This window comes from Budorcas taxicolor, chromosome 4, assembly GCF_023091745.1.
Source record: "Budorcas taxicolor isolate Tak-1 chromosome 4, Takin1.1, whole genome shotgun sequence".
Classification (NCBI taxonomy): domain Eukaryota; kingdom Metazoa; phylum Chordata; class Mammalia; order Artiodactyla; family Bovidae; genus Budorcas; species Budorcas taxicolor.
This window is the reverse complement of record NC_068913.1, coordinates 106,977,785-107,004,557: the sequence shown is the minus strand read 5'-3', so window position 1 is coordinate 107,004,557 and position 26,773 is coordinate 106,977,785. Positions and strand designations below refer to the sequence as shown.

General features: G+C 42.3%; 1 protein-coding gene across 1 annotated transcript in view; it reads right to left on the bottom strand.

The window, feature by feature from the left end:
* Window positions 1-26,773, bottom strand: part of LOC128046312 (maltase-glucoamylase-like) — a 189,023-nt gene that overhangs the window by 15,037 nt on the left and 147,213 nt on the right. Inside the window, exons 49-67 of the mRNA XM_052638415.1 lie at window positions 24,806-24,960; window positions 23,085-23,253; window positions 22,438-22,534; window positions 21,863-21,975; window positions 21,278-21,403; window positions 19,486-19,614; window positions 17,689-17,796; window positions 14,532-14,594; window positions 13,580-13,714; window positions 11,715-11,799; window positions 10,333-10,471; window positions 8,869-9,002; window positions 8,557-8,591; window positions 8,336-8,452; window positions 6,658-6,806; window positions 6,467-6,551; window positions 5,657-5,713; window positions 5,130-5,254; window positions 3,953-4,041 (exon numbers count right to left, since the gene is read on the bottom strand). Coding sequence (XP_052494375.1) covers window positions 3,953-4,041; window positions 5,130-5,254; window positions 5,657-5,713; window positions 6,467-6,551; window positions 6,658-6,806; window positions 8,336-8,452; window positions 8,557-8,591; window positions 8,869-9,002; window positions 10,333-10,471; window positions 11,715-11,799; window positions 13,580-13,714; window positions 14,532-14,594; window positions 17,689-17,796; window positions 19,486-19,614; window positions 21,278-21,403; window positions 21,863-21,975; window positions 22,438-22,534; window positions 23,085-23,253; window positions 24,806-24,960 — 2,110 coding nt within the window. The remainder of the gene's footprint in view (window positions 1-3,952; window positions 4,042-5,129; window positions 5,255-5,656; window positions 5,714-6,466; window positions 6,552-6,657; window positions 6,807-8,335; window positions 8,453-8,556; window positions 8,592-8,868; window positions 9,003-10,332; window positions 10,472-11,714; window positions 11,800-13,579; window positions 13,715-14,531; window positions 14,595-17,688; window positions 17,797-19,485; window positions 19,615-21,277; window positions 21,404-21,862; window positions 21,976-22,437; window positions 22,535-23,084; window positions 23,254-24,805; window positions 24,961-26,773) is intronic.

The following is a 26,773-nucleotide window of genomic DNA, read 5'->3' as shown; positions in this document are numbered from 1 at the left end:
CACCATGCCTATGTAATGAAGCTTTCAAAAACAGAAAAACAACAACAGCAACAACAATAAGAAAAACACAAAGAATGAGGTCCAGAGAGCTTAGGGGTTGGAACACACATGGAAATGTGGGGATAGGAACACACCTGGAATGGGCAGGGGAGCTCTACAATGCTTCTCTCATACTTGCCCTATGCATTGCTTCTATCTCGCTGTTTCTGAGTTGTATCCTTGTGTAATACACCCATAAACTATTACGCAAAATGTTTCTCTGAGGTCTGCTACCCACTCTAGCAAATTAATCCAACCTGAGGAGGGGGTCATGGGACCCTCTGATTTATAGTTGGTCATTCAGAAGCACAGATCTAGCATCAGAAGAGGGCGGAGAAGGCAGGAGGAGGAAGTCTTGTGAAACCGACCCCTTAACCTTGGGATCTGACATGATTTCCAGTAGTTAGTGTCAGAATTGAATTGAATTGAATTGTAGCACACCCAGCTGGTGTCCCAGAGTTGCTTGTTGGTGTGGAAAAACACTCACATATACATATGTTGGAATTGGTACCACAACACTCTTTAGGCTAAGACACAAGAAGCACAAATCATATAAGAAAAGCATGAATAAATTGATGTCTAATCAAAATTAAAGTTACTCTTTGCCAGATACCATCATGGAATTGAAAGGGCAAGTCACAGACAGGGAGAACAAACCATATATTTGATAAAAGACGGTAAAATATGTAACTCATAGAACTCAGTAATAAAGACAAATGACAATAAAGAAAATGGGTGAAGGACTTGAACCTCACATAAGAAGGTATGTGAAGTGAAGTGAAGTGAAAGTCATTCAGTTGTATCCGACTCTTTGCGACCCCACAGAATATGTAGTCCATGGAATTCTCCAGGCCAGAATACTGGAGTGGGGAGCCTTTCCCTTCTCCAAGGGATTTTCCCAACCCAGGGATTGAACCCAGGTCTCCTGCATTGCAAGCGGATTCTTTACCAGCTGAGCCACAAGGGAAGCCAAGAATACTGGAGTGGGTGGCCTATTCCTTCTCCAGCAGATCTTCCTGACTCAGCAATCGAACCAGGGTCTCTTGCATTGCAGGCAGATTCTTTACCAACTGAGCTATCAGGGAAGGCCTAAGAATGTATATGCTGCTAACTCACTTCAGTCGTGTCTGACTCTGTGTGACCCCATAGGTGGCAGCCCACCAGGCTCCCCCGTCCCTGGGATTCTCCAGGCAAGAACACTGGAGTGGGTTGCCATTTCCTTCTCCAGTGCATAAAAGTGAAAAGTGAAAGTGAGTCACTCAGTCGTGTCCGACTCCTAGCGACCCCATGGACTGCAGCCTACCAGGCTCCTCTGTCCATGGGATTTGCCAGGCAAAAGTACTGGAGTGAGTTGCCATTGCCTTCTCCAAAGAATGTATATAAATGTATATAAATAACCAATAAACACATGATAAGATGCTCAACATCAAGGAAGTGCAAATCACATCCATAATGAAATGCACTATACACCTACTATAATGGTTAAAAATTTTTAATTCTTAGTGTTGGTGAGGATGTAGAAAACTGGAACTCTTAATTAGTAATGTTAGTAATAGAAAACAGTACACTTTAGAAAACAATTTGGTATTTTCTTTAACCAGTAAACACACACTTGTCACATGACCAGGCCCAGCAATTCCATTTCCAGGATTTTACCCAAGTGAAGTGAAAACATATGTTACAAAATGACTTATACTCAAATAACCAGGGCAGGTTATAGGTAATAGTAAAAAATATGAAACAACTAATATGTTTATCAATAAGTAAATGGATAAATTGTGGTACTCCCACAAGATGATTATTCAGGAGTCAAAAGTAATGAACCTTATGTGCAATAAAATGGATGAATCCTTAAAAATATTTTGTTAGGTGGAAGAGGCTAAGCACAAAGAGGACATACTGTAGGATTCTATTTACATAAAACCAAGAAAAGACAAATCTAATTCATAATGTCAGAAAGCAGATCAGTGGTTGTCAGAGACTGGAAATAATAAACTGGGAGTGAGGGGCAGTTTGCTGGAAAGAAGTAGAAGGGCTTTGTGTTTACAAAAATATTCTACATATTTATTGTCATAGTAGCAAACCAACAATTGTATACATTTGTCAAAACATATATTAATAGAACTGTAAACTTAAAATGGATACACTTTGGAGAAGGAAATGGCAACCCACTCCAGTACTCTTGCCTCGAGAATCCCATGGAGGGAGGAGTCTGGTAGACTACAGTCCACGGGGTCGCAAAGAGTCGGACACGACTGAGCGACTTTACTACTACTATCAAGTTAATTAGAAAACAATAATTTTACTTTTAGGAATCTACCCTATGGAAATAATCTGAAATACAAACAAATGTTAATACTCAATGTTGTTATTTTATAACAATAAAAACTGAAAACATCCTGCACAGGGAATAACTATAGAAAGATAAATTATGGAATATCCTCTCAATGGAATGTGATAATCGTAAGGTGTGATATTGATAAGGTGTATAAAATAATATCTAGACATATTTGTGTCAATATGTTAAGTGCAAAGAAACAGGATTCACAAATTAAATATGGCAACCCACTCCAGTACTCCTGCCTGTTAAATCCTAGGAATGGAGGATCCTGATAGGCTACAGTCCACGGGACCGCAAAGAGCTGAACACAACTGACCGACTTCACTTCACTTCATGTTTTCAACTAGAGGAGGAAATGACAACCCACCCAAGAAGTAATACCTGGAGAATCCCATGGACTGAGGAGTTATGGTCCATAGGGTCACAAAGAGTTGGACACAACTGAAGCAACTGAGCATGCATTATTTCAGCATTATTGAAAGTTAAGCATTATTTTAGGTAAAATGAAAGCAAAAGGTGTTACCGCAAAAATATCAACTGGTTTTAATTTTTTTTCTAATTTTTTATCTCTAAAATGTTTTCTTTAATGATGATATGTTTACCTTTGTAATGAATAAAATCAAAAGGAGGAAACCTTTAGAAATATTTTACTTTTGTAAATAAAGAAAAAATATTTTATTTTATTGAAAAAAAAACTATAAATTCAGTAACTGCTACCTGCTACAAGATTAGAGGTCCACAGTAATAAAGTACTGGAAAATGGACATCAGTTGGTGAGAGATTGTAAATCTACAGCAATGCCTGAGGAAGAAGGTATTCCAGTTATAGTGACAAGCACCAAAATCTAAGATAGAACTATCGTGTTCCTAGACTGGGAAGAGAAAGTACACAAAGCAATATTTCATTGACATAATTATTCTTTGGACAACTTTAATTCCCAAATTCTGAGACACTAAGAAATTTTCTAAGCTCTAATATGTTTCCTGAGTGGGCCTGCACTAAAAGAGTGTTAGTCACTCAGTCATGTCTGACTCTTTGAGACCCTGGACTGGGGCCTGCCAGGCTCCTCTGTGGGATTTCCCAGGCAAGGATACTGGAGTGGGTTGCCATTTCCTTCTCCAGGGGGTCTTCCCAACCCAGGGATTGAGCCCAGTCTCGTGCACTGCAGGCAGATTCTTTACTGTTTGAGCCACCCCTTTGGAGGCAAAGGGTGCCTGGTTCTAGATGGTTGGCCCAAATAGAGGCAGATCTATGAACCACTGAGAGCGGATGGTCAGCTTGATATTTGCAGTAACACTCTTATCAGAGCGAGAAAGTTATAGGGAGATGAAGTCCCCCAGCTGAATCTATAATATCAAATTGATGATCTTACAAAGCGGGACTCTATACCCTTCTATTACAACTACAGCATAATATATATGAGAAACAAAAGTTGCAAAAATCCTCCCAACACCACCGCCTTATTAATAGTAGTGATAGAAACAGGTTTTCAGTTCATGCCAATTATATCCTGAGCCTCCATGTATGGCTTCCCTGAATGCTGTGTGCGGACCCAAGAAAGCTCCTACTCACCAATGCTTTGTCCGTCATCCCAGAACAGCTGACCTTCAGCTCTCCCATTGTCATCCAAAGCAACAATCAATCCCATATATTTCTGTCGGCTATTAAAAGAAAAGTTATTTTTCTATAGACTGCAGGTTGTAAGAATGAAGGACAGCTTCTTTGGAAAATATATAGTCATCCAGAAAAAAAGTAAATGCATTAAAAATACACCTAAAATTCTAAAAACAGATGAGATCAAATAAAAGGTATTTAAAAGCTAACAGAATAAAATGCTTATATTTTAATGAAACATTCAATACAACTTAAATCTCCAAAAATCAAATACATACATGTTACTTACATACATATTATTAGTAATATAAGAAGCTTCTCCCCCCCGCAAAAAAACACAATCATTTAGCAGCTTCCAGATTGCTGTAGAGTACAATGCAGTATGCTTCTTCTGCATTCACAGATTTCCATGGCCTGATACTAACCAGCTTGATTTTGATTCACTTTATCTCTTTATCACTACTCCAGTTAAACTCAGCATGAACGGTTTACTGCCCTCCAAATTGAGCTCATTTTTCACCTTTAGTTCTTTAATCCTCCCAGTATATCCCTTTCTCTTGTTTTCATACATTCAAATTCTGTTATTCAAGACTCAGCCCGGAGCTGAAACCATGATTTTTATAGCACAAGAGTGAAAGCTAACTTCCACTAACTTCCACTTACTAACCACTAAGTAGTTGTTACTACTCTTGTTACGTATGTCTCTCTTGACATGACGTGTTCTATTTTGTGTGTGTGTGTGTGTGTGTGTGTGTGTGTGTGTGTGTGTGTGTATAATTTCTCTTGAGTTCACCAAAGTAGACCTCAGGATAAGTACTAAAACTCTGGGTAGACATCACAAATCAAAGAGCTCACTCCTATTCCTGAATTTTTAAATGCTGTGGAGAGAGGTACATGATGGTATCCTCGGGAAAACGTACTTTGAACCTTTGACACAGAAGCTACACATAAAAGTTCTCCCCAAGACTGACTTCATGAACTTATTCTCCCCCAGATCCCTCTTGGAAGGTACTCTCAGAATCAGATTAATGAAACTGTCCATATTTAGTTTATCCACCATCGAGGTGGGCCACTTCTGAAAAGGCTGCCTCGTTATGGGAGAGCAAGGCCAATAAACACCACCTCTATCCCTTACCTGGAGTGAGTGTTCATCGCAGGTTCTTGCCAAGGCAGGATGTAGCCTCCTCTGACATGAACGTTGATATGGTCCAGGGGAGCCTCCAGGACTTTCCACTCACCTCTTGATTCATTGCCCGATCCCTAGAAGGGAGAAAGTGGGCAAGGAATGATGACGAGAAAAGTAGATGAAATCGGTGCCTGCTCTATCAGAAGAACTTCCTTTCCAAGAAAATCAGCAAAATACTGCAAATCGAAGCAGAAGATCTCTGGGTTTCAGCTTTGCTAAAACCTCTAAAAATCTAGCCTTTTCTCTGTATTGTCCAGAAAAGGTAGGTAGTTGGGGAGGAGTCAATGTAACATAGGCATCAGATTTTCTAATATTTATGGTTTTATGGGTACTTTTATTTAAGCAAACTTTGCATGGCTGAAAGGCTAAAACTTACTGCCTTAGAAAATATGTGCTTGGAAGTCAGGAGAAAGTTCCAGGCCCCTCTCTCTGCCTGCAGGGACCAACCCAGGTCCAGAAACAATGTTAGTTCTTACCGTGCTGTAGTCATACCAACGGGCTCTGGGAAAGTAAGCCTGGACCTGAAAAGTATTCTGAAACACAAAATCAACACATCGTTATGAATATGCCAATAATTTACTTTTAATTTTAAAAATTATCTCTGTAGAAATAAGATTAAAAAGGGAACTTGATTAATGACTTAAAGAGTTGGAAAGGTTTTATTGAGAAAGATCCTAGGAAATTCTTCTTTAAACACAGAGAAACATAACATTTATGAAAAGGTAGATTTTGCAAGGATGCAATATGACAAGATACCAAAATGAGAATCCTTTGTGGGGGTAAAGTTTCCATTAATGGAGATCTTGAAAAACAATCAAGATCTCCCTTAGAAGTTCTAGAAATGCATTTGCCTGAAAACAGTGAGCTGGATAAGACAACCTGTAGGGCTACCCTTGTGGCTCAGTGGTAAGGAATCCAATCCGCCTGACAATGAAGGAGACACAGCTTCAATGCCTGGTCAGGGAAGATCCCTCTTGCCACTAAGCACAGGGCAACTCAGTCTGTGCGCCATGACTACTGAGCCCGTGCTCGAGAGCCCAGAAGCTGCAACCACTAAGCCCACGTGCCCTAAAGCCCGTGCTCCGCAGCAAGAGAAGCCACCACAATAAGAGACCCTCACAGCACAACCAGAGAGCAGCCCCTGCTCACAACCAGAGCAAAGCCCGCAGAGCAACAATGACCTAGCCCAGCCAAAAAAAAAAAAAAAGAAAAAGATCCATAAGATGCCCTTCCTGTTCTTTAGATTATATGATTGGAGGGTACCTGAGCCACAGTGGAAAACTCACATTTTCCAGCACGGGGCTAATTAAGATGGCAGGGCCCAGCATGAACTGATGGTCTATATCCCATGTTGTGCGTTCCTCTGTAAACCTTAAAGAAAAAAATGTGAAAAATATGCCCATATTGTTATGACAGTTGCAGAGGGTTATTCCCAAGACACCCCAGACTTGTCACTGGGGGACCCGGCTCTACTCACTCATGGAGAAGGGGTCGAGCCACAGTGCTGCCCTCAGCGTGAGCCTTATGCATGAGGGTGTAGAGGTAAGGCAGCAGAGTGTATCTGGTCTGGAGGGCTTTTCTTGAGAGCGTCTCAAAGGCTGAGTCCCAGGCCACAGGATCTTGTCTCTAAAAGGGTAAAGGAGCAAGTGGAAGGTTACCTCCTCCTTCCTAGCAGTAAGAGAAAAGGACCAGCACACGCATATGGGCTTTCCTGGTGGCTCAGTGGTGAAGAATGCCCCTGCCAAGACAGGAGACGTGAGTTTGATGGCTAATCTGGGAGTAACCCCTGGAGAAGGAAATGGCAACTTACTCCAGTACTCTTGCCTGGGAAGTCCCATGGACAGAGGAGCCTGGTGGGCTATAGTCTATGGGGCCATAAAGAGTCGGATTTAGCAACTAAGCACTCACGCACAGGCACATATCCCATATGTAGGTTCAGTTCAGTTCAGTTCATTTCAGTCGCTCAGTCGTGTCCGACTCTTTGCGACCCCATGAATTGCAGCACGCCAGGCCTCCCTGTCTATCACCATCTCCCGGAGTTCACTCACACTCACATCCATCGAGTCCATAATGCCATCCAGTCATCTCATCCTCGGTCGTCCCCTTCTCCTCCTGCCCCCAATCCCTCCCAGCATCAGAGTCTTTTCCAATGAGTCAACTCTTCGCATGAGGTGGCCAAAGTACTGGAGTTTCAGCTTTAGCATCATTCCCTCCAAAGAAATCCCAGGGCTGATCTCCTTCAGAATGGACTGGTTGGATGTCCTTGCAGTCCAAGGGACTCTCAAGAGTCTTCTCCAACACCACAGTTCAAAAGCTGGGTAGGTTACACATGCTTTTTCCTCTAACTTCTAGCTTCCTCTTTCCCTCCATCTGCCATCTTTATAAACTGGAGTTCCTTGCTTCCTTTTCTTTCCATGAACCCTTCAGGATGGGGTCTAGTCTTGCCCCTGCACGTGTGTAGAGAGAGATGGGTCTCCATGCAGCACTGACGTAACTCAGTGAGATTTAAGTAAAATACAAACCCATCATTTCTAAAAGCAAAGAGAGCCTCTTTTTATTTCAGCTCTGTTGGGAGCCATAAACATTTCTCCTCATAGGCATGAATAACCCAAGAGATGGGAAAAAGTATATTCTTGAAAAATGGTTGGTAGTCTGGGCTTTTGAACTCTGTAGATTTTCCAAGCACTGGAGTTGCTGGTGATTTTATAATTTTTCATCATACAAATAAGTACGATGTTCTTGAGCGTTAAGAAGTGGTGGGGTTTCCCTGATGGCTCAGTGGTAAAGAATCTACCTGCCAGTTCGGGAGACACAAGTTCAATCCCTGACCTGGGAAGATCCCATATGCTGCGGAGCAACTATGCCGGTGCACCAAAGCTATTGAGCCCACACTCTAGAGCCCAGGAGCCACAACTGCTGAGCCCAAACTGCTGCCACCACTAAAGCCCACAGGCCCTAGAGCCCATGCTCCACCACAGCAGAAGCCTGTACACTGCAGCTAGAGACTAGACCCTCCTCGCCGCAACTAGAGAAAAAGTCCACACAGCAATGAGGGCCCAGTACAGCCAAAAATAAACAAATATGTAAATAGAATTACAAGAGGAAGTTGTGATGTGAGGACACAGAACACCCACACCGTAACCCGCTTCCCTCACCCTGGTCCCGAATGTGTTGTGGTTCCTGGAAAATGGATAAAACGCCCCCAGCTGCATCCAGCGAACACACATCTCATACTCAGCATCTCCAAAGAATCCACAGATGTCTGCTCCTGTCTGAGAAGATGCAAAATCAGAGCATGTTTTAAGTGGGACTTTGTGTGTTTCAGACACACCGAAATCTGAACTAGGGGATTCATCATGGCCCCAGTAGGACTTACATAGGAGATTCCAAAGAGACTGCATTCCATCATGCCTGCGGGGAGAAGATACAGCTGCATTGGACACGGGAGAGCAGACCGTGGGAAGGGTAGGTTTGACCTGTCTCTTCTGTTCCACATTTGAAAGCTCTGAGTCGCTCGTGGTGAAAATGTCAAAAGACGGGTGTGCATTAAAACTCACACACACACAGAGCACTCAGCTCCCGTGGCTTTCACTGACTGCATGGAGGATAATTAGACATGACAACCCCGCTGAGGAGCACTCCAGCCCCCTCCCCCCCTGGAGAGGCCCCAGGATGAGAGCCCACACACCAATGATTGACTTCTTCAGCTGGTCCCACGCGGCCGTGTTGTCGCCCAGCCAGTGTCCTCCCCAGCGGCCAGAAGAGGGGAAAGTGGAGCGAGTGATGACGATCCCTCGCTGTCCCGTCACCTCCTGCACGGCTCTGCTCGGAAGGGGACAAGGGGGCGAGCTGAGGGTGAATTTGAGGCTGGACAGTTGAGGAACTTTATCATAAAGAGTAGCTGCAGCCTGGAGTGTAAGGCAGCAGAGTGCTGCTCCATTTTAAGCCAGAAAGCATCTGCTATTTAAGTGATGCTGACAGTCCCAATCAACTTCCCAGCAGAACAACTGCAGATAGAGCATCAACTAAAATATGGATTTCTTTTTCTTTAAAAAAATGTTTTAATTAAAAAATGTTATCTTATTTTGGAATATAGTTGATTAACAATATGTGGATTTCTTTTCTTAAAAAAATTAATTAGCTGTCTACTTCTAGGTATGAGGAGGGCTGGGGTAAGACAGATATTCATAGAACAATTACTCTATCCCAGGTATTGTACTGGTCATGTTCGTGTGTGCAGTCTCACAACCCTGGCCTCCTTTTACTGTCAGGAAACTGAGGCTCAAAGGAGAGAGATAGTTTGTCAGTCATTTAAAGAGCAACGAGGTAGATCTGGTACCCAAATAAAACTATATATGACTACAGCTCCCTTTGGTAATATGCTCTCTGCTAGGCTAATCCTCAAAATGCAGGAGAAACTTTGCACAGAGGGACAAATACACATAAAAGATGTTTAAATATTTATCAATGGAAGGTCAGTCTTCTGTAAGATGCTTTAGCTCAAAAATGAAAACAAGATTTGAGAGAAAAATCAGTGGAACAAAAGAGAAAATCTACTGATAGATGCTGGTGTGTGATGTAATCCAAATATTTGCTAAAGAAAGCATCACATCAATAGGCAGAAATAAAGTACTCAGTAAGTGACAACAGGAAAATAAGTTAGCTATAGCGGAAACAAATCCATTTAGGTTACTGCCAATATTTTACACAAGTCCAAAAATGGACAGGGATGCATGGGCATGCATGCGTGCGCACACACACACGCACACACACACACACACCAGTGAGAGGTAATGAAGGCAAGAAATAAGGCAGGGGTATCCCCAGTGGCTCAGCAGTAAAGAATCCTCCTGCAGTGCAGGAGTCATAGAAGATGCAGGTTCGATGAAGATCCCCTGGAGGGGGACATGGCAACCCACTCCAGTCTTCTTGCCTGGAGAATCCCCATGGACAGAGGAGCCTGGTGGGCTGCAGTCCATAGGGTTGCACAGAGTCGGACATGACTGAGGTGACTTAGCACATACACACAGAATAAGGGTGGATGCCCGTGATGCAAAGAACTCTGTTCCTGACCATGTCAGAACTCTAGACACTTACAGCCATGGGAAGAAATGAAAATTGTCTTGCTGGCCAATGACAAAAGCACACTCACTCGTACGTGGGTCTGGTCTGGGCCCAGCCATAAAGGCTGTGTACGTCGTAGTGGCGCACCGGTGAGCCATCGGGCAGCACCTGCTGGCTCTCCATGCACAGGGTCTGGCTGCTCAGGCCCTGGTCCCAGGACTCCAAGTCTGGGAGGAAATGCAGAGTTAATTCTTACGAAACCTGATTTGCACATTCACCAGAAATGCCCATCATCTTCGCATTTCTCAACTTCAGCCAACATCCTCGTTACCAATAACAGCTCCAGTTTTAAGAATTTTTTGTTATCAGGGTCCTGTGGCTGCTTAATTAATGAAAGGTAGGAATAGGGTGTAGAGCCAGGAAGGGCACCCTTCTGTTTGCTCCAACTCCAATAGCCACAGGGGGCTGCCAGAGTCCAGTTAGGACACGAGAAACCCCTTTGTGGTTATGATCGTCTCTTCCACTAGATGGTAATGTTCTCAAGGGAACAGGTCCTATTTCATCACTGCACTAGTACGGCTAAAGCTTTCTGATTTGTCATCACGTATCTGATACACAGATATTAAATTAAGGAAAGAAGGAGAAAAAGGCAGAAAGGAAGGAAGGAGAAAGGAAGGGAGGAAGGGAGAGAGGAAGGGAGGAAGGAGCTAGTGAGCAGCAGGAAGCCTAGCAGTGACCCACAATTCAGGCAATGTGGAGTCCACGAATTACTGGGACAGTGCTCTTAATGAAGTGAGTCACTTCCTTCCCTAGGCAGAGTTCAAGTAAGGTACGAGTTCAGGGCAAGGAAAGAGTTCACCTTGTAAGGTGTTAGCTCCTAAGACACCTTTAAACCCAGGGCCCATTAACATTCTGTTTCTGCTTTTACCACGGGACAAACAGGGAGTATCTTTCATGCAGTTTCTGTGAACACGGGCAGAAGGAGTTGACGGAGCTAGATTTCCATCATCTAGTCAAAAGAGTGAAGTGTGTATGTAGGGTGTGTGTGTGTGTGTGGTAGGTGTATATGTGTGTCTTTGTGGTGTATGTGTAGTATGTTGCAGGGTGTGTGGTGTGTGTGGTGTGTGACATGTCTGTATGTGCACGTGTATGGTGTGTGTGCAGTGTAGTGTGTGGTATGTATGTATGGTGTGTGTGGTGTGCAGGGGGTGATTGGGAGTTTCAGTTATCAGTCCATACTCATCACTATAACCAGATGCACATTGTTGCTTGGTTTCTTTCATACCACACCATGCTATTGTTTCTATGCTTAATTAGTTGTTTATTTGCACTTATTCAAAGTTACTCTATTTGGGATTTTACGTCAGATTTAAAAGTGTTTTCTTGCCAAAATTAGGCTTCACTTTAACAGGAAAATTTGCAAGGCTTTTGAGCAGAGAAGTAATTTGGTGAAGACATCATTTTACATACATGGCACATAGGGTGGATTATTAAGAATTTCATTGCTGCAGCCCGTGACAGATCCATTCACAAAGTTCGATGGTTCATTCATGTTCTGCAATGAGATAGCAAAAATAAAAAAAAATTCTGTGGGTCAGAGGCAGCGTGGACCTTCCTGTAGATGACACTGACCTCACAGAGACAAGGTCGAATTTACACCAGCTGGTTGCATCACTAACTGTGTAATCTCAACCCAAAAGGATTCTAAGAAATCATTTTGGTTTAAGAAGAGTGTTAAACCTCTAGTTTACTTGGCATTTTTAGACCTGTGAGGATTGGCTTATAGTGACAAAACACTGAAATTAGGCTGGAATCATGACCTAAGTAAATCTCCTTTTGATTCATCTCCCCACACAAGCCCATCTTTTCTGTGTGGATGAGTCACTTTTTATCTGTGGCTAATGGTTATCATAATCTCTTCATTATCAATAGTTTAGATTATTGATTCTGACATCAGCATAGACCTAAAACCAGGAGAAACCTCTAACTTTCTACAGTAGATACAGTCCTAAAAAGTTGTAGATAACTCAGAAACAATCTAGAAATCAAATACTACTTGCATAGATCTATTACTTAAATGTAAGAAATAGCAGTTCCCGAGGTGAATATTCACAGCCTACATTATCAATGGAAAACTTAAAATATTGTATATTAGGTGATCTTAAGTGAAAGTGAAATTGAAGTCGCTCAGTCGTGTCCAACTCTTTGCGACCCCATGGACTGTAGCCCACCAGGCTCCTCCATCCATGGGATTTTCCAGGCAAGAGTACTGGAGTGGGTTGCCATTTCCTTCTCCAGGGGCTCTTTCTGACCCAGGGATTGAACCCAGGTCTCCACATTACAGGCAGACACTTTTACTGTCTGAGCCACCAGGGAAGCCCCTGGTGATCTTAAGTAGGACATACTAAAATGCAAAGGCAAGCTGTTTGGGAGGACTCTTGGCTACTGGAGTTGTTTAGCTACACCTTTCTTGCAGTGGAACAAACACCACAGAGCTGTTGGGATCTGTGTTCCTCAGGGCTCACCCCATCTCTTCACAGTTTGGGTTAATCTATGTCCTTCTGTGTGCCTACTCTGGGTCTGCCTATCCTGATGGTGGCCAGGGAAGCCCCAGGGCCGCCAGTAGGCTGAGAGGTTTGTCTCTGGGTCAATGGCAAGCTTCTTTCAGCCTGGCCCAAACTGGAGAAGCTCTTCAGAGGTGACCTGGAATATGGTCGGGAGCTCAGACCACTGCACAGTGGAGGAGGAAACTGGGGCACTGATATGCTTCCCACTCCTAGAAAAACACCAACAGAGGAGACTTCGAATGTGTGTCCCAGAGACATCTCAGGAAGCCCTGCTCTTAAGCCCAACCAACAGGCGTAGCAAGCATCGGAATGGATCTTTGAAGCTGGCATTTTCCCAGCCCTGTGATGAATATCAGTTGCCTCTGATCCATGCCTTGCCCACACCTGGCCCTGCCCTGTATCACATGATGGGGTCTTGGGCTCCTTTAGCACTGGCCTCTGTGTAGGTCTGGCCGATGGAAAGCACTGGCAAGAGGTTAGAGGGTGGGAGCTAAGAGAAGTCAGATATGTGTCCCTCTTTCTTTTTCAGGCAGCAACTTGAGCAGTGGCTCATTGCCTTCAGGGACTCCAACTTCCACCAGGCAGTATGTCCCTGGGCAGACATATGATTCTCTCTGCTCTTCCTGGTGGTCCCAGCACCTCAGCTCTATAACAGCATCCCTCTCATCCACACCTCCAGCCCTAGCTTGCTGCTTTAGTAGGTTCTGAGTTATCTCCCTGAGTTTTGACTGCTAATGTTTTCAAAGAAAGGCATGAAAGATGACTTACAATCCACAATCCATCAAACTTCAAGCTCTTCTCTGGCTCTCGAGGGTTTCTGTAGAGCTCTTCTATCTCCCTCTTCCACCAGGCAGCTGTGCTGTTCCGCAAGAAGTCAGGAAAAGCAACATGGGCTTTGTACAGCTGTAAGGATGACACATGCTCTTATGTGGGGTCTCAGCCTGTCCGGGAAGGGGGGTGCACAAGGATCGGGAAGAGGAGACAAGCAGGTATTTGTGCAAGGCTTTGCCCACTCAGTGTGTGCCCTAACCTCATACCAGTGTCTGCAGCTGCACAGAGTTTACTGTGGACACAAACACACCAGGAAAGGTGACTCCATTCTCTCTTTTCCTAGAAGGTTAGATAGTCTTTAAGTCCCATTTTAAACATGGGATTCACTTTACGATTAGGCATGTCATCATATAAACAGGAAAATTAACCATCAGCATCTAAACAGTCAAACTTCAGAGCACAAGTGCTTTTACCACGTTGGCCATATCAAGGAGATCAGTCATGCAGGGAAATGTGAGCTGCAGTGTGGATGGGATGCTGGATGCCCAAGACTGATGTGGCATCAAGTGCTGAGTCAAGGCCATTGCTCCTTTCAACTGGCCAGCACTTCCTTCTAAATGTAGACGATTCGTTAAAACCCAATCTGTTCATAACCTCTCCAGTGAAAAGATCCCAGACTTTCCTTCATTATTTTTCAAGCAACATTAAGTTCAAACAAAATACAACCCGTTGAAGGTGCACAGGTAAAGGTATTTCATACATGATTCCCTTCTGTACAATTCCAGTTTAGCTACCTGTTGGATTTCCATTTGGGGAAAATTTTGCTTCCAGAAAATTACCCGTTGACAAGTATACTCAACTCAGAGCTACTTAACCAAACATCAGGGTAAAACTCATAAGCATCCAGATGTGTAGAACCATGTAGACAAAAATCTGTGCGTTACTGTACCTTAACCTGAGTTTCAAGATCAAGGGACCCATCCACATTCACATTGGGCAGATCTGGCAAAACCTAGAAAAAAAAGAAAAAGAAAAATTAAAATCTTTAAAAAGCATTGCACACAGACCATGAGATGTTTCACATGTTAGACTCAAATGACATGCATCTCCATACAATTCTGGGGGATATTTGCCATTAGTTAAATTGCAAAGTCTGAAGATATGAAATTTTGTTAGGTGAATATAGGTTGGGATCTCTTGATTCATTCCATCAGTTTTCAAAATTTTACTTTTGAATGTTATTAACTAAATCCCTTCTAGGCACATCCTCTGTACAATCACTTTGCAAATGATGATTTTTTCACTGATCTGCCTATCACAGACTTGTAACAAATTTCCCCTTATAAAAAATACATATTAAGTGTGACTCTAAAGGAAAAAGATTGATTTCTGTTCACAACCCATACGCTTAGCCTCAATGCTTTTAAGGAGTATCACAACTTACTAGGGACCCCAAGTATACACAGCATTAAAAAATTCATAGTATCAACCAATTTCATCTGTAATTAGAAGGACATTAACTGTATACATTTTGGACTTCCTTGGTGGCTCAAATGATGAAGCGTCAGCCTACAATGTGGGAGACCTGGGTTCAATCCTTGGGTTGGGAAGATCTCCTGGAGAAGGAAATGGCAACTCACTCCAGTATTCTTGCCTGAAATATCTGATGGACGGAGGAACCTGATAGGCTCTAGTCCATGGGGTCACAAAGACTCAGACATGACCACATTTTCACTTTTCAACATACATTGATTCATTCATTCATTCCAAAAATACTGAACGTTTACTACATGCCAGGCTCACTTCTGTAATCTGTATCTGCTGAGCCTTAAGTAAGAAACAGTCCTTGTTTTCTCCAAGGTCACAGATGGAACAGAAGCACTAGGTTGCATGTTACACTCTCTGAGAGTCGCAATACAGAAGAGGGAGAGCACAGCTGGTCTTGAATGCTTCCTGAGAGTGAACATTTAGGCTGGCCTTGAAGTGCGGGTATTATTTGGGTAAGTTGGGAAGGAAACATTCAAAGGCACTTGAACAGGGCATTAACCCAGAGCAGGAGTGTTGCAGCAAAACAGAAACAAGTGAACAGCCTTTGGCACATACCAGCCAAACAGGCCCACAATGGTTTTGGTTATTCTTTAGCTGTTACTACTAACAGACTCTTGAGAAACCTGCACGCAGGTCAGGAAGCAATAGTTAGAACTGGACATGGAACAACAGACTGGTTCCAAATAGGAAAAGGAGTACGTCAAGGCTGTGTATTGTCACCCTGCTTATTTAACTTATATGCAGAGTACATCATGAGAAACGCTGGGCTGGAAGAAGCACAAGCTGGAATCAAGATTGCTGGGAGAAATATCAATAACCTCAGATATGCAGATGACACCACCCTTATGGCAGAAAGTGAAGAAGAACTAAAGAGCCTTGTGATGAAAGTGAAAGAAGAGAGTGAAAAAGTTGGTTTAAAACTCAACATTCAGAAAACGAAGATAATGGTATCTAGTCCCATCACTTCATGGGAAATAGATGGGGAAACAGTGGAAACAGTGTCAAACTTTATTTTTGGGGGCTCCAAAATCACTGCAGATGGTGATTGCAGCCATGAAATTAAAAGACGCTTACTCCTTGGAAGAAAAGTTATGCCCTACCTAGATAGCATATTCAAAAGCAGAGACATTACTTTGCCAACAAAGGTTCATCTAGTCAAAGCTATGGTTTTTCCAGTAGTCTTATATGGATGTGAGAGTTGGACTATAAAGAAAGCTGAGTGCCGAAGAATTGATGCTTTTGAACTGTGGTGTTGGAGAAAACTCTTGAGAGTCCCTTGGACAACAAGGAGATCCAACCAGTCCATCCTAAAGGATCAGTCTTGAATAGTCATTGGAAGGACTGATGCTGAAGCTGAAGCTCCAATACTTTGGCCACCTGATGCGAAGAGCTGACTCCTTGGAAAAGACCCTGATGCTGGGAAAGATTGAGGGCAGGAGGACAAGGGGACGACAGAGGATGAGATGGTTTGATGGCATCACTGACTCAATGGACATGCATTTGAGTAAACCCTTGGAGTTGGTGATGGACAGAGAAGCGTGGTGTGCTGCTATCCATGGGGCTGCAAAGAGTCGGATACGACTGAGCAACTGAACTGAACTGAACTAACAGACACTTGTAGCTGGACTTGTCCTTCACAAAGCTAATTACTCTCTGATTCCATATAGATTATACTCTACTTGGCATTATTCTCCTCCTACACTCCTGTAGCATTCTCCATTTCAGAAAGAAGGTCCTGGGCTGATAACTTCAGGGACACCAGACTTGGCTGCTGAGTTGCCTGATGCCAGCTGTGGCCATTTTGAAACTTTGCAGCAGGGAAAAAAAAAAAAATCAAGACATTCAAGAGGATATAAAACCTCTCCCTATTCCTAAGAGAGCAGGGCACAATTATTGAGTCACTAGTCCGCTGTTTTTCCCTTTTGCCTGGTAAAAATAATAAAGCTAATCTTTTCTATTTCCTCCAAATGTTGCCTCTGTATTTCTATTCGGCATCGGTAGACAAGAAGCCAAGGTTTTGGCAACAAGATGAAGCAGCATGAGATATTTACAGAGCAAACCTGGCTAAGAGCTACTGTCATCCAGAGTCAGGAAGTCCACTTAAAATCTTCTTGCTATGAGTCGAACAATGAATATGAGGATTGAGGCCACAAAAGGGAATGAAAGGAGATAAGAGAAGGAGATTAATTCATAGCATTCAGTGATTTATTTACATACTGATTAAGCATCTTGGGTCAAAGATGAGAGTGGGTGACTGAGAGACAGATTTCAAAGTCCTTTTCAAAGGGATTGTTTATCTTTGTTAAATGACCAGTTGGCATATATAAGCAGTGGGTCATTGGAATACTTCCAGACAATAAAACAAGGCTCACTGATATTTTAGAGGATTAGACCTGAAACCTTAGCCTTATTAATGTTTATTGAGCTAATCAGTATCAGACAGATTTCTACTCATTCATAGTTTATACATTACCCAATATATTTTGCCAAGAGTTATTGCATCTCTTTTAATCAACTGTGATACTGATTAATTACAGGCACCTTATCCAAAATCTTACCTTTCCCCAGACAATATCGCTGTTGTCTGGCCATTTGATGAACACATCACTTTCCTTCCCTCTGGTGAATGTGAGATACTGGGTCTCATTGCCAGAAATGGCTGGATCCTGCAGGGAAAGGGTTTAAAACAGCAGACATGAGAAAAACGTCACCAAGAAATCTCCTCTCTAAATTTTTAACAATTCACACTACAGAAAGAAATGGTGAGAAAGAAATACAACACCACACACACATCCCATGGATAACTAAGAGCAAAAAAACTTTATTGATGTTTCTCTATAACATTATTCTTTTATTTTTTTGGCTGCAACGTGTGGCATGTGGGATCTTAGTTCCCCAACCAGGGATCAAACCCACGCTCCCTGCATTGAAGTGTGGAGTCTTAGCCACTGGACCACCAGGAAGTCCCTCTCTATAACATTCTTGAGGGAAAAAAGTATGCTAATGTTTGAAAACAATTCCTGGAGATAAGCCAGGTTAATAAAACATTACTCTCGAGTGGAGAAGTCTAATTGATTGTGTTTCCACAATGTAATGGCAATAGTCCTTAAGAACATGAAATTCCTTTCTCCTATTCTGTGACCCAACTTGTCTCTCTCAAGTTCTCTTCCCTGTTCAATCTATCTCATACCTGCCTCAACTGCTCTCTAAATAGCATCATATTTCACAACTGTCATAGAAATTGTCACTACCTATCTGGAACTATCTTTTTTTAATGTTTATTTGTTGGAGGTCTCACTCCAAAAGAATAAAATCTCTGTAAGGAAAAGGACATCTTTTTTTTTTTTTTTTTTTTTTAGGACATCTTATTCTCTTAGATTATAAATACATTTTTTAGAAGAGTGATTTTCAAAGACCCAATGTTTAGTTAATACTTGAATGAATGAATGAAAAAAAGTCAGAGAATAATGCTGTAATTCCTGGAGGCTATAAGGAAGGATCATTCATAGGTAACTACTTCTGTGTTTGACAAGATACAGCTTCCAATGTAAAATGTGTGCTCAGTCGCTCAGGCAAACCCAACTCTTTGTGACCCCATGGACTGTAGCCTTCCAGGCTCCTTCTGCCCATGGGATTTCACAGGCAAGAATACTGGAGTGAGTTGCCATTTCTTCTTCCAGGGGATCTTCCCAATCCAGGGATCGAATCATTGCCTCTTGTCTCCTGCATTAGCAGGCAGATTCTTTATCACTGTACCACCGGGTAAGCCCCCAATATGAAATAATAAACTGATATTCTGGATCCTAAATCAGTTGTTTGTGAATTTAATTAAGAAGAAATAAGTCCCTTAAACCTCACCATTGTTGAGTACTGGTAATGGTAACTTAAGAGGTTTTTGAGCCCCTAAGGGAAAAATGAGATAAAGATACAGCTATTTTCTCTGAGGCATAGCCTGAAACAGTGAAACACACACTCTCTCCTTTACTGTGTGTGTGTGTGTTTTTTTTTTTTTTTTTTTTGGAGGCTATATCTAGTGTTACACACTCTTTTGTACTTTTGGCTGTTAACTAGCATTTCAGTTTTCTAACTCTACCAAAAGAATGTAATAATAAATTACCTCCAAACAACACAGTTATGAAAAATAAATATTGCAATCCATCATCTTTTAAAAGCCATTTTCATTCATTCTTCCTTTGTTTATTTGCTTTTTAATACTTTTAAAAACTTAGAGATTCATAAGAAGTTGCAAAAAATGTTCAGGGAGGTCTTCTGTGTTTTTCATCCAGTTTCCCTCAATGGTACTAGTTTTGAACTATAGAAGCAGAAAACAGGATCTAATCTTTCTAAATACCTACCAGAACAAGAACAAATCTCGTGCCATTTTTCTTCATTTGCTCAATCAGGAGACCAAGATTTTGAAAGCTGGGGCTGAGGGTGAAGTCCAGCTTCCGGTCCATGTAGTCAATGTCTACATGCTGGACATCCTGTAGAAGGAAGCAAGCAGGAGCTCCTCAGGGGACACAAACTGCTTGGCCAGGCTCTGGCCCTGCTGCCTGCAGACTCCAGACCAGGCCTCGCTGAACACCTTCTCTGTTACTCTCCTAGACTGACTTTTCAATTCTGCTGATTGAAATTGCTTTCTGATCCCTACATCCAGCTCACCGGTCCCCATTCTTTCTCATGCTGCTCCTCCAACTGTATTTCCTCCCACTCCTTCCCTCAATTTATGTCTTTTCCATTCTTCAGATCTCAAACTCAGTGAGCCTATTAAACAAAATGATGGTTGAATGTTCAAGGGTAGAAAGCCATACTTGCCTGAGAAACATATCTGTGTCTTTCCCCTCTCCCTCCAGTAAACCTGACAGAATTTATTCACATTTAGAACTACATTGGTTTCTAGTTTTCTAGAATGTATTTATTTCTGCCACTCTCATTTGACTGGATGAGCCTGGAGTGAGAAACTTGTCTTCTCTATAAAGCACCAACTCAGATTTCGGCACATGAAATTCACTTAATCCTTGATTGTTGGATAATAACATCAAGTAGTTAGTATTCAGTTCCTGGTGGGGAGATGATGATTCTTTTTAACCTGAAAGTGATAACCACCTGTATTGCCTTAAGACTTTAAGTAAAACTTCTTTGAGGGAGGAGAGATTTGTTCATAAGCCAAAACTCAGAAAGAATGAATGAACAAATTATTAACATTAATTGTCTCTGTGAGGTATATCCATGGATTTTTTTTAGTCTTTTAATTTTCCCATCTTTTCTAATTTATATTTAATAAGTATCTAGAATAGCAGTCTATAAAAAGAAAAATTAAGCCTCGATGAATGTTTCAAATTATCTTTGATGAGAATATCATAATGCTTTATTTTATTCTCAGCTGCCAATCATTAATTGTCCTCCAAAACCTCAGGAGGTGAATTGAGAGCAAAACAACTGCGTGATGAGAAAATGATCATTACAAGAGGATAAAGAGCATGCTATTTATGGAATTCTGTCTGTTGACAGCAAATGACTGCACTTCTAGGGCTTTATGGAGAAGGCAATGGCAACCTACTCCAGTATTCTTGCCTAGAGAATTCCATGGACAGAGGAGCCTGGTGGGCTACAGTCCATGGGGTCACAAAGAGTTGGATAAGACTTTGCCTGTGTGTACTACTGTTCTGAGATTGTAGCTGTAGGATATGCTTATGTGTATGTGTGTGTTTAAGAAAAAGTGAAGGCTTAGTATTAACTGGTTTCATTCATATTGTCCTTTTATAGCCACTCTCTCCAAGAATAGCCACAGTACAATTTCCTAAAATGGTTATAATCTTGAGATGATTTTCAGGCCCCAAAGTCATGCCTCAAAGCCCAGCCATGGCTACTGAAGGATATTCCTGGCAAGAGGCAGGAACAGTATCCCCCAACCATCCCTCAAACTGCTGAAGGATTTATGCAACTCTGAGTCTGCAACCCTTGATTTTAAAGGGTTGCCTGAAATAAATTTAAGAGGTAATGTTTCTAGCTCCACAGCTACATTTTTCCTTCATACTAAAGTAGTCATCACTACTTGAATGAATTTCTATGAAGATTTTCCAATCTATACTTAGCCAACAAATTCCCACCACTAATTAAACCACAGACTGAATGAGGGTATCATACGTAGGGAATCTGAGCAGCCGTCATTGCAACATACAAACTGGAGATTTCATAATCATCCTGGTATCCATAGCGACTCAGCTGGAATCCCAAGGCCCAATAGGGAATCATTGCTGGCCGACCAATCAACTAAAATAAAAAAGAAAAATAGACTCAATTACATTTCTTTGGGAAGAAAAGATGATTGGCTTCTACTTGAAGCAGCTTGAGCTCTTCTATGAAGCTATCTCATCTAAGAGGCCTCAGTCAAGAAAAATAAGAAGGTCAAATAAATATGGATTAACCATAGAGATGCAGAATGATAGAAAGTCTCTCTATAAACAGTATCCACTCTAGGAAACCTGAGAACTCAGTGATTATCACTGATTTGAAATTCTCAGAAAGGCAAATAGCTCAGAGAAGTATGGGATATCAATACACCTGCAGAGCCCCTAAACACTAAATCCTGACTTTCAGAAAAGATAGCAATAATGTAGTAGGGACATCTAAGGGTCTTAAGGAGGGGAAAATGGCCTTTCTCAGTGCTAAGAACATGGCAATACCCAGCAAACATTGGATGATATATTGATGGGTAGAATAACTTCCAACCTCAGTGTATTGCTGAGTTACAAGCTCAGGGGTTGGCCCCAAAACCATATAAAAGTCCAAAATGCCTCCTGTGGTGCGGTATGTCAGGGCAGGAGTAGGCTGGAATGTCACATCTGTTTGAAAAAAAGAAAAAGGAAGGTGAGGAGTATCCCTGGAACTATAAATCACCCAGTCAGGGAATCTGCCCTAAATTTTGCTATTTTTGCTTTCTTACATTCTTATTTTAATGCCCACCTCCTCTAATAGGCTGTTTCCCATGCAGTGGAATCAGAGGGATATTCAGGTACCTCAAACATAATCTCAGTCTCAACACCTTACATCACTTTGTGAAAAAAGAGCTTAAGTGTACAGTAAAATAAGGTCATACAAGATAGGCACTGTGTTTAGTGAAAATCATACTCCTTATACCTGGCCTAGTGCTCTTAGTAAACCTGAATAAATGAATGAATGGTAGGTGAGTTTATCTGTCTCATTTCCCTTACCCTTGACTTTCCTTATTTCTGTTGATATTCCAGATTGCTAAAAGTGGTCACAGATGTTTCTGGTGGTACACAGAGAATGTGTGTCTGGCTTACCCATGGCATTGCTGTTCAGCAGGAGCACTCCATGGGCACTGCCATCCTCCTCCAGTGCCATATAGTAGGGGTGGACACCATAGGAGTTCTTCTTATACTAGGAGAGTTGTGGGAAGAGCAGGTGGATAATCAAGAAGAGAAAATCCAAGAAATCATGTTCACATCATAACCCAAACAGCAAACTCCTGTGCGGTACTGAAGATTCAGTACAATGTCATGTCTCTTGTGAAGACTTCCTTGACCCTTCCTTCCATCCCAAGTGAAAACCTAAGTGCCCTCTCCTCCTATGCCTTCCTTGTTTATTACTATACAAATCTATTGTAGCACTGGTTACACTGTGTTACCATTGTTTCTGCCTCTCTCTCTTTTTCTCTCTTTTACTAGTTTATAAGCATCTGGAGAAAAAGACAGTATCTTAATAAGACACTGTCTCATTCTACATGTGCCTGACATGTAGAATATATTAAACAAAAGTTTGTGAAATAAATAAAATCCATAGTCCACAGGAAATATATATAAATAGGTAGTTTAGGGACAGAAAGGAAAGAAAACCTTAAACATGGTGTATTTCATTTGAGAGCAGAATATACAGGGATTAAACTAAATTTATATACAGTAAAAATATTGATGATCTTGTCTGTGCTTACCGCTGGTGGCTCATCTCGGGCAAACATCCCCCACGTGTGCCAGCTTATGTTTCTTCTGAAAGTTGTGTGCTCAGTTTCCCCAAAGCCATAGAGGTACTGAGAGGGGAGGCGTGTGGAGATGGAAAGGAACATGTCCCTGAAGGTGAATCCAGGGAGCTGAGAGTCCCAACTGCAACACGAGAGCAGACCTTGGTTCAGAGCTGGGCACAGGCCAGCACAAACACGGGCTCCATGAAGCCTCCTGAGTGGCTGAATATCTGGATACATGTTCAAATACTGTGAGACGATCCAGGTCATAACAAAAGCCATAATTTGCTGCCAAGTTTCTGTGCTGGCATGTTTATTTGTTATCTGTCTTTTGCAAGGATGAGAATTCCTTTACTTGGTCCTGGGTTCCTGGACAACAAGGACCACATCACCCTCATCTCTATATTTCTACTTCTCCTTGCCCAACATATCAGCTTGAATAAATGCATGAGTGAATGGATAAGATAGAGGCACATTTTTCTGTAGAAAATGTGATACTCTTAGAATGGTTTTTTGGATTGGCCAAAGAACTTCTTACTGTTAGGTAGTTAGAATAGGAAACAGGAGTCCAAAACAGTGGTGGCTAAAAGACAAGGAAGGGAAAAGCCCACAAAAATAGAACAAAGGAAGGTCAAAGGAAGGTCCAAGGACCAGAGTGAGGACTTCAGGGAGAACAAACAGCACTTCTGGCTAGCCCAATTTGCATAGGGCAGGCCCCGGGGGAGGGAAAAACATATAAAAAGAGGAGCCAAAGGGCTCTCTCTCTCTCTCTCTCCTCCTCTTGCATGCTGGGGCATTCTTCTCTTCCTGTCTTTGGGTCGACATGCCCTCACACCTCAAAGATGGATTTTCCTGCTATTATCTAAATAAAATGGAGCTGTAACACTGATTTGTCTAAGAGCTATAACACGGTCCATTTGAGACCTGAGAGCTATAACACAGTCTGTCCAAGACCCAAGAGCTGTGACACGCTGAGAGCTTTAATGTCCGTCACTGCAAATCTTTGTTGTGGACGAGACAGAACTGAGGAGCATACACTCACCTGACATTTTACCAAAGAAGGGAACAGACAGAAAGTCAGACATACAGTCAGAGAGAGCTGAAAGCACACGTGTGCACCCAGGTCACAGTTTCTACATGGATGGGGAACCTCAGCCCCAGGCAAAATCCAGACCTTCACTCCATTCCACTCAGCAGCAGGGCAAGGGATGAGAGATGACAACTCCTTTCATGCTTAACACTGTGAAGAGGCTTTGAGTCTTGAGTGTCGATAGAAGCAAAGACTGTAGGAAGCCATTTTACTGAAGCCTCAGTAACCTTTGTCCTTCTCTCCTGACTCTTCTGTTATTATTTCTTAATGAGGGTATATAGAATTGATTTCTATCACGGATAATGTCATACTTATTAAATAGAGTTTCCTGTCCTACTTAACAGGAACAAAGAATAGAACATGTATTTTCCTTTCCCTAAAACAAGCACCACTTAATTAGCTTTTGTAAACCTTTGGTTGATTCATTTTTCTTGTTAAGGTCTAATGGCAAATAAAATTTTTATTGAAGTAGGGGCAATAGATACATTCTTCATTGAACATATTGACATAGAGCCTCTAAAATTAATATTTCACTTGCATTCACGAGAGCCACTATAATTAGATCTAGAACCACTCTAATTAGAACCAAATAAAGAGTGCTTACATCACAGTGCTGGAGCTTTTTCTTCGAATCTGGATCCCGAAAGGATTGTTCCGAATCTTGACATCATACAGACGGTTTTCAGGGGAGCCCACTGGAGACGAAGGGGTGTTCAGAGGCACTGGGACCTCATACCTTTTATTAGTGGGATCATAGATCTGCCAAGAAGAGAGAAGGAAGCTTCTTCATGGAATCTCAGGCCTACAATTCCTTGTGCCAGCTTATATCAAATACAATTCAGTTTCCATATTTTCTGGCTGGTCTGAATCATATCAGGAGGCATCAAATATCCTGAAACAAACAGGTGTGAGGCCTACACACCTACTGTGCCCAATATGGAGCCTGAACTCCAAAAGTGCCTCAATATGACCTGTTCAAAGCCAGCAAGGACATTTCTAAAAAATTTGTGATATAAGGGTATAGAATCTCATGGATAGAATGTATGTGTGTGTGTGTGTTTATGAGGGTGTGGTATGGGAACATGCATGTGTATACAGTACCTTATGTGTGAGCGTGTGAGTATATGCTAGAAATTAGAGAAGAATTTACTTATGGACACTGAGGTCTTCTTCCTGGGGGAACTTCCAGATGCTGTACAGTTTTTCCATCCCGAAGATGGCTCTCTTGTACCCACTGCTTGCTCCTCTCTGCCTGACAGGTAGGAAAATTAGAGAAAACTGTGTGGGAAAAATGAGACAAGGGAAGAGTGCTGTTGGAGGCCCTGGAGTATTGCCAGGATGAGCAAGCATCCTCTTCCTTATCATATTATTAGCCAACTTTTTACACTTCAAACAAGTCTCTTTTCTTGATAGGTAAGAAGTGGATTTATTTAGAGAGAAACACGCTTCACAGAGTGTGGGCCACCTCAGAAGGCAAGAACCACCTCAAAATATGGCATGGTTAGTTTTTATGGGCTGGGTAATTTCATGGGCTAATGAGTGGGAGGGTTATTCCAACTGTTTCAGGGAATGGGCGGGGATTTCCATGAATTGAGCCACCACCCATTTTTCAGCCCTTTATAGTCAGCCTCAGAATTATCATGGTGCCTGTGGGTGTGTCATTTAGCTTGCTTATGTGTTACAAAGATCCTATATTGAGGCTCAAAGTCTAGTGGAAATTGACTTGTCTGCCATTTTGGACCCATTTGGATCTAATCAGTTTATGTCCTGTCCTCAGGTTTTGTTATTCTCTTGTGCCCTGTCCCCTTACCTCCTGTTTCAGACAAGTTTTCTCTAAAGCTTTGCTTCTCAATATTGTGTTTGTCAGGTCAAAAGCAGCTTTCACAATATTTCACAATGTTAAACAGGATCACCAGGAAACTTGTTAGAAAGTGAAAGTGAAGTCGCTCAGTCGTGTCCGACTCTTTGCGACCCGTGGACTGTAGCCCACCAGGCTCCTCCATCCATGGGATTCTCAGGCAAGAATACTGGAGTGGGTTGTCATTCCTTCTCCAGGGGATCTTCCTGACCCAGGGATCAAACCCAGGTCTCCCACATTGCAGGCAGATGCTTTAACCTCTGCCCCACCAGCCGGGGAACTTGTTAAGACCACAGAATCTCAGCCTCACCCCAGACTTTCTGAATCTGGCTCTTCATTTTCATAAGATCTCTGAGGTGACTCATTAAACACTAAAGTGTGAAAAGCAAAGTCTAGAGCTGACCTGTCCAAGGAGGTACCCACCACATGTGGCCATGAAGCACTTGAAAGTGCTGTCTGAATTGAGACTCACTATGAGTACAAAACCAGAGAAGGCGATGGCACCCACTCCAGTCCTCTTGCCTGGAAAATCCCATGGATGGAGGAGCCTGGGAGGCTGCAGTCCATGGGGTTGCTACGAGTCAGACATGACTGAGCGACTTCACTTTCACTTTTCACTTTCATGCATTGGAGAAGGAAATGGCAACCCACTCCAGTGTTCTTGCCTGGAGAATCCCAGAGATGAGGGAGCCTGGTGGGCTGCCGTCTATGGGG